Here is a 12958-nt window from a genome sequence, read left to right as displayed (position 1 = left end):
CACTAAATAGCAACTGTGTGCAGCACAGTAGCTATAATTAACAGGGAAAGGCATCGGAGACTAAAGGTTTGCTTCCATGTGACAAAAACACAAACAAAGATCAGAGCAGAGCAGATATATAGTCTTGTTTTTAAGCCTAAGTGCTACTCTTTCTTACAGTAATTGTCATCACAGTGCTAGCATTTGTTTTATGTGCACACTGGCTGACAGGTGTCTTTTTCCTTTCCTACCACGTATATACAAGCTATACTATATTTGTACTGAACAATCTCTGCACTCAGTGTTTATGTTTTCATAAATTAACCTGCTTACATGTTAATGAACAAGTTATTACAAACAGTTAATTTGGAAAACATGAAAGCACTCAATTTTATTACCTATAACAAATGATTCTCACTTTCATCTTTCATTTACATTTCCTCCTTGTCGACTGATGCTTAAACCAAACTACTCTGATATGAGTAAACTAACATGTGGCCTTGGCCTCCGTTGTAGTTTTCATCTGTTGCTGTAAACCAAAGCACAACACAGATCATATTACACCTAAACTAAGAGTTGCAGTGAAAGTGAAACTCATAACTTATTTTACCACATGTTGGATCTGAGTTTCTGTGAGCAAGAGGAGGACAGAAATGTCGCTCCTGTAAGTTTATGTGGACAAATCATAACAAATAGATATAAAATAGACCTTCTCTGATAAGAAGGTTGAGGTATCCTGTTCTTGGTTCTTTTTTTTAATGTTTTTTGGTACCTGTGCTGTCTTCATATTTACTCAAACTGCACCAGAATTCATCTCCAGCATTTGCACTTCTTCAGACAAACCACACTACCAGAGCAAATGCACCGAAGCAAATTTTAATTAAACCAAACCTGTCAAGTGTGAACACGCCATTAGAGAGTACTGATTTGCTTATCACTGGCCTTAATAATATAATTGTCAGTCTGTTGTTCAGGATGTATTTAATTCTCTGCTGCTCCTGGATCCTAAGAATGTCCTTTGACTGCGTTGGTACTTTGCTTTATCTTTACTTTAAAATTAACTTCTACAACAATCATCAAATCTGTTCCAAAGAATACCACACACACGTACATTTCAACTAATAAATGCATATTTGAAGGCTTGCGTCATCGCCTCATACAGTCACTCATGGCAGCTTTGTTTTCACACCTCACAAATAAGCTTGTGAATCATTCAGATGTGTTATTCTAGAAATTTAAAGCTCTAAAGCCTGCAGTGTTTTTATTGGTGTGGCACTGCTAATGGGTTTATAAGTTTTTAGTGAGATGTTTTGTTCGGGGGGGCCACAAATCCTCTGACAACTGTTGTAAGATTTATCATGTGCCTGCAAATAGCAAGTCATTATGCAATTAATATTTTAAAAAAAAAACCCACAATAATTATGCCACCTGTGAAATGATTACTGTTGGCACATGTTTGGAGTGGGGGAGTTATGAAAAGGTCTAGAAAGGAATGCATGTGTGCGCTTGTTTAAGTGTAAAAAAAGAGCAATAATCGCTCTGGGAATCTCTGAGTATATTTTTCACTGGTGGAAACGATGGACAGCACATCTGTTTGAGTGAATATATAATTAATGCTCACGTTTTTCCAGATTACAACATTTTGAAATCAAATGAAATGTATTTTGGCAAAACAGAGACCCAAAAACCAACAGAATGACTGGTAAACAATAATCGCTCAATAAAGCAGCATAATATCACCTCAAAAATGCCCACTGTTCACTGCTATGGAATCTTTTTTCCTATACTGCATCACATATTGTTAGACTCTAATCCTGTTTTTTTTAAATGTACTAAGTTTAGTGTTATTAACACACTAAATATTATTGTAATTGTATCATGTATTATCCAGGCAGCTGAAATCACTCACTTTTGTTCTATTTTGATGTGTGGTCAAACACTTCAGCAACACATGTGTTAAATACAGGGCAGTATGTCAATCTTAAAAGCTCACAGAATTTTCACATTCCAGTAAAGAAAAAAAAAAAGAAGATTCAACCAGAATGAGAGAGAAAGGGAAAGCAATTGCAAATGAATCCACCACCAGTGTAGTGGATAATTTTGTAAAAACACAGCTGTACTACCTCAGATTGAACCAAAAAGCAGGAAAAGTATAAACAAACTAAAACTACACGAACTGTTTAGATGCAGAAAGACAGTGAAAGGAAATAAATATAGTTTGGGTCAACATGAAACCATCTGGTTTCAGATACACTTTGTTTTTTTTTGCATTTCTGCACTTCTAATCTAAACTTGTCCAATTTTTTGAAGAAAAAAACATTATTACTAAATGTAGCTTTGTGTCTTGCAACATTAACTATCATACACATGTACACAGCTTAATTATATTGCATTTTTGGCTTATATGTATATATAAAAGTAATAATAAAATACATAAAACACATTTGTTCCGTTTTATGAATAATTAGCACATAGACATATTTTTTTCTTCACCTTATCTCGGTTATAAATATATAGGATATAAAGTGAGTGGAATAATAATTTTTTATCTGATTATAGCCATCAAATAATCAGAAGAACTGTACCTCTTAATATGTAGTTCTGGTAGTTCTGGTCAGCTTCTGCTCCCACCTTGATGAGACATGTCAGACCCTCGGCTATCACAAACTCATGCACCAGGTCTTTGTCGTCCTGCAGTAAAACAAACAAACAGACAGGACGTATACATGTTGAATTTATTGCGCTGCACTTCCTGAAGTTGCATTTTCTTTTGCTACCACATGATGTCAGTAATGTGCGGGATTAGGAGTAAAGTTGACAGACTCTCCACATGAAAGTACGCTTTCACAATTTGTTGCTTTCAATATATCCCATCTTGTAGCAAGAACAATACTAAAAGGATGATGTACACACTTTGTTGTAAATGACTGCACAAATGCAAAGCCCTCCTGGATCAATGCTGACATTTAGGTGCACTGTCTAAGCTTTGAATTCAGATGCCATCTGCTTGGCAAATGAGATAAAACAAGAACAGAACCTTGGAGAAATTTTGCACAAACTTAAACAGTTCTAATACAGCTACTTTGTTTGTTGCAGCATTGTCTTTTTGTGTGTTTGCACCCCTGAAAAAAGCCGTTGTTTTTTGAAGTGGCTGACTCCTCTTATCTTAAAATAAAAGATTCACACACACATGAATGCAAACACCCACACACGCAGACCTACACACATACAGAGAGAGAAATGCCACGTTGATGGAGATCCTGTCATCACAGTGGCCACAATAACCAACTGTATTCTGCAACAACAAACTGACAGTAATTGCATGTGAAATGTGTGTGTGTGTGTGTGTGTGTGTGTGTGTGTGTGTGTGTGTGTGTGTGTGTGTGTGTGTGTGTGTGTGTGTGTGTGTGTGTGTGTGTGTGTGTGTGTGTTACCTGAAAAATCTGCTTTAGAGAGAACAGTGCCCTTCTCAAGTCACGTCCATTGGAGTTATACAGTCTTTCTGCACAGAGAGAGGCATACACAGTGGTTATTTGTATATAATTGAACAAATAGTGCATCAAGGCTGCAATAAAGCAACATATGAAAAATCACAACATCAGTGTTTTCAAATAAAATGAGAAAAAACTATTCTGATGTAATCTCAATGCCTTGTTCATCTCCCCGCACACCTTTCATCTCTCCCCAGTCCTTTTATTTTTTATACATATGAGTGGATCAATAAAACTTGCGAGCAAAATGAGCTTCAGCTGTGCAAAAGTTGCCCAATAGCATTAGATGTGCTGTGAGTTGATGGAACCAATCGCACCACACGGCTCTAATCACCTGAGGCGGGCACTTCATCGCACCCTTTGACCGCGTCCTCACTCGCAGAAGAACACGTGCATGATCTCTCCCTCACACATACAAACAAACACATGCACAGATGCACTCACACGCACATGCAGCAGCGGCGATTAGAGTTGAATTGGAATGTTAATGAGCTGTTGGCTGGGCTTCAACGTTGAGGTATTCAGGTCATGACACGGAAACTACTCAGAACTAACGACTGCAAGCTCCTATACCATGACACTGATATTCACCCGATTGTTTCTATCGTTGAACACAAAGACATCATTACTGCTCTTCTTAGACAATCCTGCAGGGCTTTCAAATGCCCCACGACAGACAGACCTTTATCGATCCCACAGTGGGGAAAATTTTGGTGTTACAGCAGATATAGTCATTTTCTCCTTCCAGAAGAAATATAAATGTTTACAGAAAGAACTCTGTGAAATTGCCCAGTGTTCTTATATACATTCAGTCCTGCACAGTCACATTATAATAACACTTATAAAAATGTCTCTCCAGAATAAAGTGTCTACAATATTTACACATTTATATATTTTGATGTGGATTTCCATTTTGTTAAGAATACATTGCAAAAAAAAAAAAAAAACCTCACATTATCTTTTTCTTTTGAGGTTTGTTGGTCTCCGACAAATCTGCATAGCATCTCATAGCGTAATTTGACGGTGACAAATGTGATATGCAACAAGTGTTTGACACTAACGTGTCTATGTCCCCGCCGAAGACATGGATTTGAAAGTCACAGTCAACACCTTGAAAATTATGCGAAGGTCACCCAAATTGACTGGTGTCGGGGGATCATGCTAATACATGTTGACATCAAGTTTGACGAAGATCCGACAATTCCTTCATGAGATATCACGCAGACAAGGATGCGGGACGTACAGACGGACGGACAGACGGACGGACGGAGGCGAATATTAGGTCTCCCTCTTCACGCGTTCGCGCAGCGGGGGACAATAAAGATGTTGCTTCTAGTCGAGGAACATTTTTGAGAGTGTGTTTTATGCTCTTGGTTTACTAAAATGATATACTTTTTCGTTCATCCATTGTTTACCCCCTGTATACACAAATGTTTGTATTTTAATAGCTTACAATACCGCTATAATGATCAGACACAGAAATAATTTCCCTAAGTGCTCTGCATTAAGCTGAGAGTCTGTGTAAGTGGATGTCTATACTGGCCATTTGTGCATCTGAACAGTTGTGCACTCAAATGTGTGTCAGCAGGGGGTTTGGGAACTGGTGTAATTCCAGAGTCTGCATGTTGATGACAAATCCTCCGGTCTCTCAGGAGTTGGGGGGGGGGCTGGGTAAAAGGGTACTGACAGGAGGGCAGGGAAGGACAGGGTGGACACCTACTGATGTGGGTCCGGGCGTGGGCAAGCCTGACCGTGGAGCCATCCAGTCTGTCCTGCTGTCTGGAGCTCAGTGGTAAACGTTGCTAAGCTAGGCAAGGCTAACCCAAGGCCAGGGTCAAAATCATTAACATTCCGCACACAGATGAAGAATTACAGGCCTGTCTGCCTCTCCATCTGCAGGACCGTTTCAGAGAGATCTGCAGTGGCATTCATGAAATACATCTGTGATAGTCGGTACAGGAGAGATAATCAAGTAATAGAAGGTCATCAAGCACTAAGAGGCAACTGGCATACAATGCTGAATGCGTGGGAAAAAGTGTGTGCAACTCAGCCAAAAAAGAAAAAGAAAACTGCAAATAATATGTTGGAAGGGTGGAAAGAGAAAAGAACATTCACACATAAGAAATTTAGTGCATGGCTCAGCTCGAATTACTTTCAAATAGCCGGTTTGGTCTGATTTCCCGGTTCTCGTTTCTCTAGGTTTCCCTGGAAATCAAGTGGCCACTTAATGGTGTACAAAACGCTCCACCTGGCCCTTGAGTGTCATGATTCATCCATGAGGTCATGTGCAACATTTGTGTTCTTCATCAGGTCATGAGTGTGACTGTCAGAGTAACCTTTAGCGAACGTCTGCTGTGCATCAGGAGCATGTCAGCGGCCGAGATAAGGCTTGAACTTGGCCTCCTTCATTCTGGTCTACTGCTTTTGCTGCAGCAGATGTGGAAGTAGCAGTAAGGTCATTTTGTTTCAAAGGCAAATCAAGTCTTTCACAGATTTTCTTTACACTCAAAGAATTCTTTAGTTGGTGTTTCAGATGTTTTTCTAAGTGCGCAGGTGAAACAACACCCTCACACTACAAACCTATTACAGCATTAATGTTGCCTTGGCGATCCCCTTCAATCACCCGATAGTTGCTAACAAAGTCTTGTCAACATAATTAACCCTTCTACTCCAGAGTCAATAAAGTTTGACATGCTAAATAATCGGGAGACCATTTTCCTGTTGGCACAAGGGGCTCCAGCTGTCTCAACACTGCTGAAACAAGCTGGAAACAATTCAAACACAAATCACTCTCACTTTCAGCCATCTTGGCCAAACAACACCATTTCACTGCCTGCATCTCTTTAACAAAGAATAAAATGAAACAGTAAAACATAAAACTATAAAGATAACACATCCAAATTGGATGTCCTTCACTGGTGTAACAGACAGATGTAGGAAAAGGTGAAAAGGAAGACAGAAAAATGATGCTTTCTGAGGAGAAGGTTTGTCTGTCCACATGTCTTTTGGTGGCCATTCTCCTTTTTCCTGGTCCTCCCGTTTTATTATTGTCACCAGAAAAGCTAAAACATTGTGATGTGTCATTGCGGCTTGTGCATGTGTGCGCTTGTGTTGTGTAGTGTGTGTGTGTGTGTGTGTGTGTGTGTGTGTGTGTGTGTGTGTTCTTGTACTTGCTACATGGTGAGTACCATTTTCTGCATTTAACTATCAAAGTGAGGACATTTTTACAAAGTGAGGACATTTTGGCCGGTCCTCACTTTGAAACAGCCATGTTTGAGGGTGAAGACTTGTTTTTAGAGAACAGGTATGAATTGAGGTTTGGTTAGGGTTAGGGTAAGGATTAGGGTTAGGCAATCAGTTGTGGTGGTTAAGGTTAGGGTAAGGCTCTAGGAAATGCATTACGCCTATGGATGTCCTCACTAAGATAGAAGTACAAACATGTGTGTGTGTGTGTGTGTGTGTGTGTGTGTGTGTGTGTGTGTGTGTGAGCGTGTGTGCGGGCGCCCATGTGTGAGCCAGTCCCTGTGTTTGTTGAGTGCAGACAGACAGATGAAGAAAAAGCAGAAAGGCACATGTCATTTATAGGTTTGCTTGGAGTTTTACTGTGTTGTTTTGGAGGACTCACAGTTCTTGTCCACACTGTTTCACCATGACCTCACATGCACTGCAACATGTCGGCCTTAACGAGTCATTTAACTCCATGTTCTGTATTAAATCTTAATTTTCTGACTGTAAAGGGAAAGTCCACCAGCAAAATGAGATATTTCCACTTTCTTATGATGTAGTCACGTCTGTTTTTAATTTAATATGATAGGGATAAAACTCTGTCTTCCATCTACCCGTATTTCTGTTAAATAGCTCTCAAAGGCGACAAACGCTGAACCACATGCCTATACTCCATAACTATATTGTCCATAATAACCTCTCCTACTATGTTCAGCTATCACTGCAATTGGGTTTAAAGAAGGAATAACTTTTTCACTGTAGTCAAGTTACTCTCGAAGTTTGGTTTACAGTACATGGTTTATGACATCCTAAAAACAATTTAAGACATTCTAAACCACAAATGAGGGCCAAACAGAAATGAAAAGATATCATTATTTCTACTGTGTCTATAGTTATTCCGTCTGTTTTATCATTCATGTGCAAAGTTCTTCAAGAAAAACTACATTTTAAAGTTGAAAAATTAATCGAAATGCCCCATGAAATGACTCTGTAAATACTAAATTAAGTAACCCTATGCAATTATTTTAAATTACAGTAGATAATGTAATGGGAGAGCCTGTATGTGAACTGTCCCACGTGTGCATATGTGTGTGGGTGTGTCATCTGCAGCGAAACAGGGATTCCCCCGGTGCCCAGGCTGCCTACTAAGTTGCTCAGGATTGGTCAGATCCCTCCTTGCCTTCCTCCCATAATGAGATTAGTGCTGTGACCCATCAGCTTTGAATAATCCCTCAACATTTACTGCACCATCTACACATCTCCAAACAGAAAAACACACAGGCCAACTCAGGCTACACAAGGCCTAATCCACAGCAATTACACTCAGAACCGCACGGTATTTTGCTGCACTTGTTGCACCAAGTGCAAAATTAGAGAGTCCACATGTGACTGCAGTCTAAGTCTGCTTCGGTGGCCTTAGCAAAGGGCATCAACAATCTACTACTACGATGCTTAATCATCAGACTTAACAATAGGCAGCTAGCTCAGCAGATGTTCCTTAAAGGCAACCTAGTTAAAAACAGTGGCTTGAAGACGAGATTTTGCAGGCAGACAAGAAAGAAATATGTAAAGACAGATTAAGACAATCTTAAGAATGTGTTTGTCATTTAGATATTAGCATCTCAAAGACATTTATAAACATTTATAATCTTTAACGGTGACTAACACTTGTGGTTTTCCAGGATACAATGTTACTGTCTGGATTCTCCTACTTGTAGCACTGTTTTTGGTCAAAGTATGAGTTTGTTTTTGTTTTTTTAAACCAATTAAGCGCTAAAAATCCACCGTGAGCTTCCTGTAGAGCACTAAGTACTACACAAGGACATTTAGCGGCAAGTTAGTGCACATAGTAAAGCATGTAGGAGCTAAAGAACCAGATGTGGTCTTCAGGAGTTCATAACAGAACTGAAAGGAGACAGAATCTTGGCATGAAAACTACCTGTATGCTAGTGTTTAGGTTTCCCTCATGATGGCAAAACAGCTGTGACCCTTTGTGAATCCTATGAATGCTCAATGACATTAGGAAATGAAGAGTTTGATAGTCCGATGGTCAGGTTGTCTCCTTGGCTCTTTCTCGTGTTCCTCCATTTTTGAGCTTTTTTTTTTACATGTAGCAGGGTCTGCTGTCCTGCAATAGGAAGCTGCTGCTGTCAAGAGCGCTGCTGCTACAGGGCTGTGTGTTTGGTTTGCAATATTGTTGAAATGAGCGGGTCAAAGTAACATCCACATGAATGCCAGGAATCAAGGTTTTTCTTAGCAGAACATTTTATTGTTATGAGATGATTAGTATTAATTATTTTGGTGTATATTCACAGCTGCAAAAGAATGCTTGTTCATGTCTGGATAGACTGAATGCTGAGAAGCTTTTCTTGTGTCAATAACTAAAGTGACAATATTGTCAGTGTTGTCTTCTGACTTTGTTTCCAATTTCCTCAAATTGTCAAAAATCTGGAAAAAATAAATGTACAACTGATCGAAATCCTATGAAGTAATTATTCACTGAACTATAATAAAGTAGCGTGTTGAAGCTATTGCAAAGAAATTCTATAAGATACAGCTCCCACCATAACCACTAGATGCTGTTCGGAGCTCAACACTGCAGTTAAAAATGTGCAGCCTCTCCACCCACAGAGTACACGTGAACTTGTTCTACTGTAGGCGCTTTGGCCAGGGGAAAGTATTTCAGTTTATTAGGATATTTACAGAGAAGCATGCACTGAGGTCAACCAAAGGTAATATTTTTCATGATGGTGCAACTGCCTGTCGGTCAGGCCAGAGAGGGGCGGGGCACAGCTGGTAGTCCTGCATTTAAGCCCAATTATAACCGCTGACTCGTGTTTCTGGAGGATTTCGTTGCACCCCTTAAGAAAAAGCCCCCACACGGCTGTCTGGGCCAATCAGTCAGTTGGCTTTTAAACTGGGTCTTCAGTGGGATCTAAAATAAAGAAGTGAGATGAGGATGAGGTGTAATGGCACGCTGGAGAGCTTGAGTTAATCGCAGGAAGTCTTTCCCACTCTGTGCTGGTACGACGCTAAATATAGGAGCATTGGGTATCAAGCGTACTGTAACAACCCTAGACACTGAGTTCAATCTTTGTTCAGGTCATGCAGTGCAATTTGTGTGGGCTACCATGTAGATTCTACATTCAGTCAAGGATGTGTTACAGGTGTTACATCATACGGTGAAAGTAAGACTAAATCCAAGATTAATGTCGGTTATGGTTGTTGGACACAAACTTCTAACCATGTTTTTAGCTCCTGCAGGATTCTCTCATTTTGTTTCAGTGCGCATGTGCAAAGGCATAGCTGGGTGGTAGTTCCTCCATATATGCACACATCTGTGGAGTGGCATGAAAGAATAAATACTCCATCAATCTGCCATAAGCTCATATTTGGATAATAATGCACGATTTCAGTTTCATGCCATGTGAAATGAAAAGGAAAAATTGGCAGACAGCAAAGGTCAGATTGCCGAGGACAACTCGGTTATTTTGCGACTGTCTATTTTTTGTCTGTTGGTCTTGGCCTACAGTTTGAGTACTGGAGACTGCTGATGGTACAGATGACGATAGAGGCCCCGTGAGCCCAGGGTTTGTGTTTGTTGCTGTGAGAGAGAGGAAAAGACAGGAAGGGAGAGTGGGACCTCCAAAGTGCAAGAAAGAACACCAACAAACCAAGACAGTGACTAAGCTCAGCAATCACACACACATACAGAGCGTGTTCGCACATCCACAAGCCGATCCAACGCAGCGAAAAGCAAAATGCAAATGCACTGTGCATGGAGAAAACTGTGATTAAAATGAATAATCTCAAATGATTCCCCTGAACCCATCCCTGGTATAAAAGATAAAAATAAATAAATAAATAAATCCGATACACAAGAACACACTGCAAACAACACTCCAGCATACATACAATCCTATACACACACACTGTAAAAGATCTCCAGACCGCAACCTTCAACCGTGATGAAGGACATCAGCTGTGAAAGAAGCTCAAAAGCAGATGTCTTCAGGAAGGAAACCACCACATAAACACATGCAAGCACATAAAAATACACACACACACACTTGCAAATAGAGTTCATCCCTGTTCAGTGCAAGACCAGAATGTGCCCCGTGCCCCTCACTTGCCCCCCGTACCTCCAGATCAGCCCAAATACTGTCACACATAAATAGTTACTCACAAGACAAACAAAAATATACCGTGCTCTTCTTATAGGCACGGAAATAACACGCCTGAGACCAACAGGCAGCTCATTGATACTCATGATATTCAGTACATTGTATTTTTATATGTGGATGTGGTTCCTCTTTGTGTCAATCCTGACTCTTATCTGATAGCTTTGAACAAAGAAAGTTTCAATAGTACATACACAAATAAGACAGCTTTGCAATAATGTTGTTATAACTTCCAATCTTGCTCCTATTTAACCCCATATTTTCCAATAATACATTCTAGTTCTTCTGTCTGAAAACACTGCTGCTTAACTGTTCAACACTAAACTCCTTTCTTTCAACTTTAGTCCCACTGTTGCATGCATTTGACATGATGTCAGTTAGTTGCTCTGTAGCTGCGCTTTATCAGAAATAGCGCATTCTTATAAAGTATGACCTGATTTTCTTTTTTTAACGACAAGGCACAAAAGCTGATTGTGGGAAATATTGCGGTGTCCAATCCCACATACAAATGTGCACGTGTGAAACAAGTGCCCAGTGTTTTCCCTTGCTCTTCCCCCACCCTTTGTTATTCCGTCTCACTTGCGCGTTCGCTTTCTCTCTCTCTCACACTTCTCACGGTCAATGCTGCGGTCATTGTTAATTGACTGGACTCACTGGGCATGTGCAATGATGGAGCGAGTCAGAAATAAGACCGCGGACAAGATTAAATGAAATGTGAACTTTGTGTAGCTTTGTGCTCTCAATTTTGGTAGCATCACCCATACAATGAGCACTGATGGTAAAAGAATGCTAGGTTACACTGCCTAAAAGCCAAATTATCATTTAATTGGGGGTTTAAATGTCTAAAATACCTTCTATTCCATATACATAAATTGTCTGGAGTTAAAAGGAAGCCTGACAAATAAGTGTGAGGACACAGAGAGGAAAAACAGAGGGTGAAACCTGACAACAGTCAGATCGAGTAAACAGAGAGGATACAGGAGGATATAGGCTGCTTACTGAGTGGATTAACCGAGTGAAAATCTTGCTCTGACTCATACCGCACTTGCCTGTTATTATACTCCTCCCTTCTGTGCGTGCATGTTGCGTACCGCACCGGTGTGTGTGTGTGTGTGTGTGTGTGTGTGTGTGTGTGTGTCCCTACAAATGACACAATGATATGTGACAAAAGCTACTGTGTAAAGGTGTTAGAGCACAGTTAGGTGGATTTACATACAGAGAAGAGGCCTTAAGTTTTCTTATGAGTGGCTGTTTTCCATTGCCTAAAGTGTCAGCTAGTGATGGTGCGAGGACACTAGACGGTGCCTCAAGTACGTAGGGTGTGTGTGCGTGTATTTGTGTGTGTGAGTGATAGCGATAAAGAGAGTTTGCAACCTGCCGAAAAACTGCTGTGAAAATCCTGCATAATACCGCTGAAAGCACGTCTGTGTTGGGACACGACTGGTACAGGATATAACTACAAACAGTAGGGGGAGGGTTAAAAGCAAAGTCAATCCAGCTGAATTAATCACTACATTAAGCTGAACAGGAAAACCACAGTGTCTGTTAAACCTAGAGAAGTTATCACTGCCACCCTGGCATTACTTTTCTCTTCCTTCTCTCTCCTCACCTGTAAGTCAGCAGATCACTGAGCTATGACATAACATTTCAGGGCTGCCGGACCACTGCTTCTGTTCTGTCTGGCAGGTGCATTTCCTCCTTGCTTTGTTTTTCCCTTGTGTTTCCTTCCCTAAATGATTCACCATTTCCCTGGAACTCATCCCTTGCTCCGTCTCTTTCCACACATCCCCTAAAACCATCATCTCTAAAACCCCACGGTAGCAAAAGATGCCAAGCCCGCAGATTCTCCAGAGTTCTGGATGTTTAACTTGTGGTAATTGTAATGTTTTATTGCATTATGTAATAGCTTCAAAATGATTAAAACAGACCAGCCAGAGGTTTGCGCAGGCACACTCAGGGGCATATATGAACAAGCCCAGACGTAACACTCAGCCGAGTGTCACACATACACACACACGTGGTGATATATTTCTTACTTTCTTCCAGTAAGCCCACTGAGGCTTGGGAAAGCAAACCCCAAAC

At 40.5% G+C, this 12958-nt stretch overlaps 1 protein-coding gene across 4 annotated transcripts in view; it reads right to left on the bottom strand.

Annotated features, from left to right (window-relative positions):
- The window catches only part of fhod3a (formin homology 2 domain containing 3a), a 59110-nt gene that overhangs the window by 23813 nt on the left and 22339 nt on the right, over nt 1–12958 (bottom strand). For all 4 annotated transcript variants that reach the window (XM_051955835.1, XM_051955832.1, XM_051955833.1 and 1 more), the window contains exons 4-5: nt 3414–3481; nt 2565–2670 (exon numbers count right to left, since the gene is read on the bottom strand). In XM_051955835.1, the coding sequence (XP_051811795.1) occupies nt 2565–2670; nt 3414–3481 (174 nt within the window). The remainder of the gene's footprint in view (nt 1–2564; nt 2671–3413; nt 3482–12958) is intronic.

The sequence above is a fragment of the Acanthochromis polyacanthus genome, chromosome 11 (genome assembly GCF_021347895.1).
Source record: "Acanthochromis polyacanthus isolate Apoly-LR-REF ecotype Palm Island chromosome 11, KAUST_Apoly_ChrSc, whole genome shotgun sequence".
Lineage (NCBI taxonomy): Eukaryota > Metazoa > Chordata > Actinopteri > Pomacentridae > Acanthochromis > Acanthochromis polyacanthus.
This window is presented reverse-complemented; position numbering and strand designations above follow the sequence as displayed.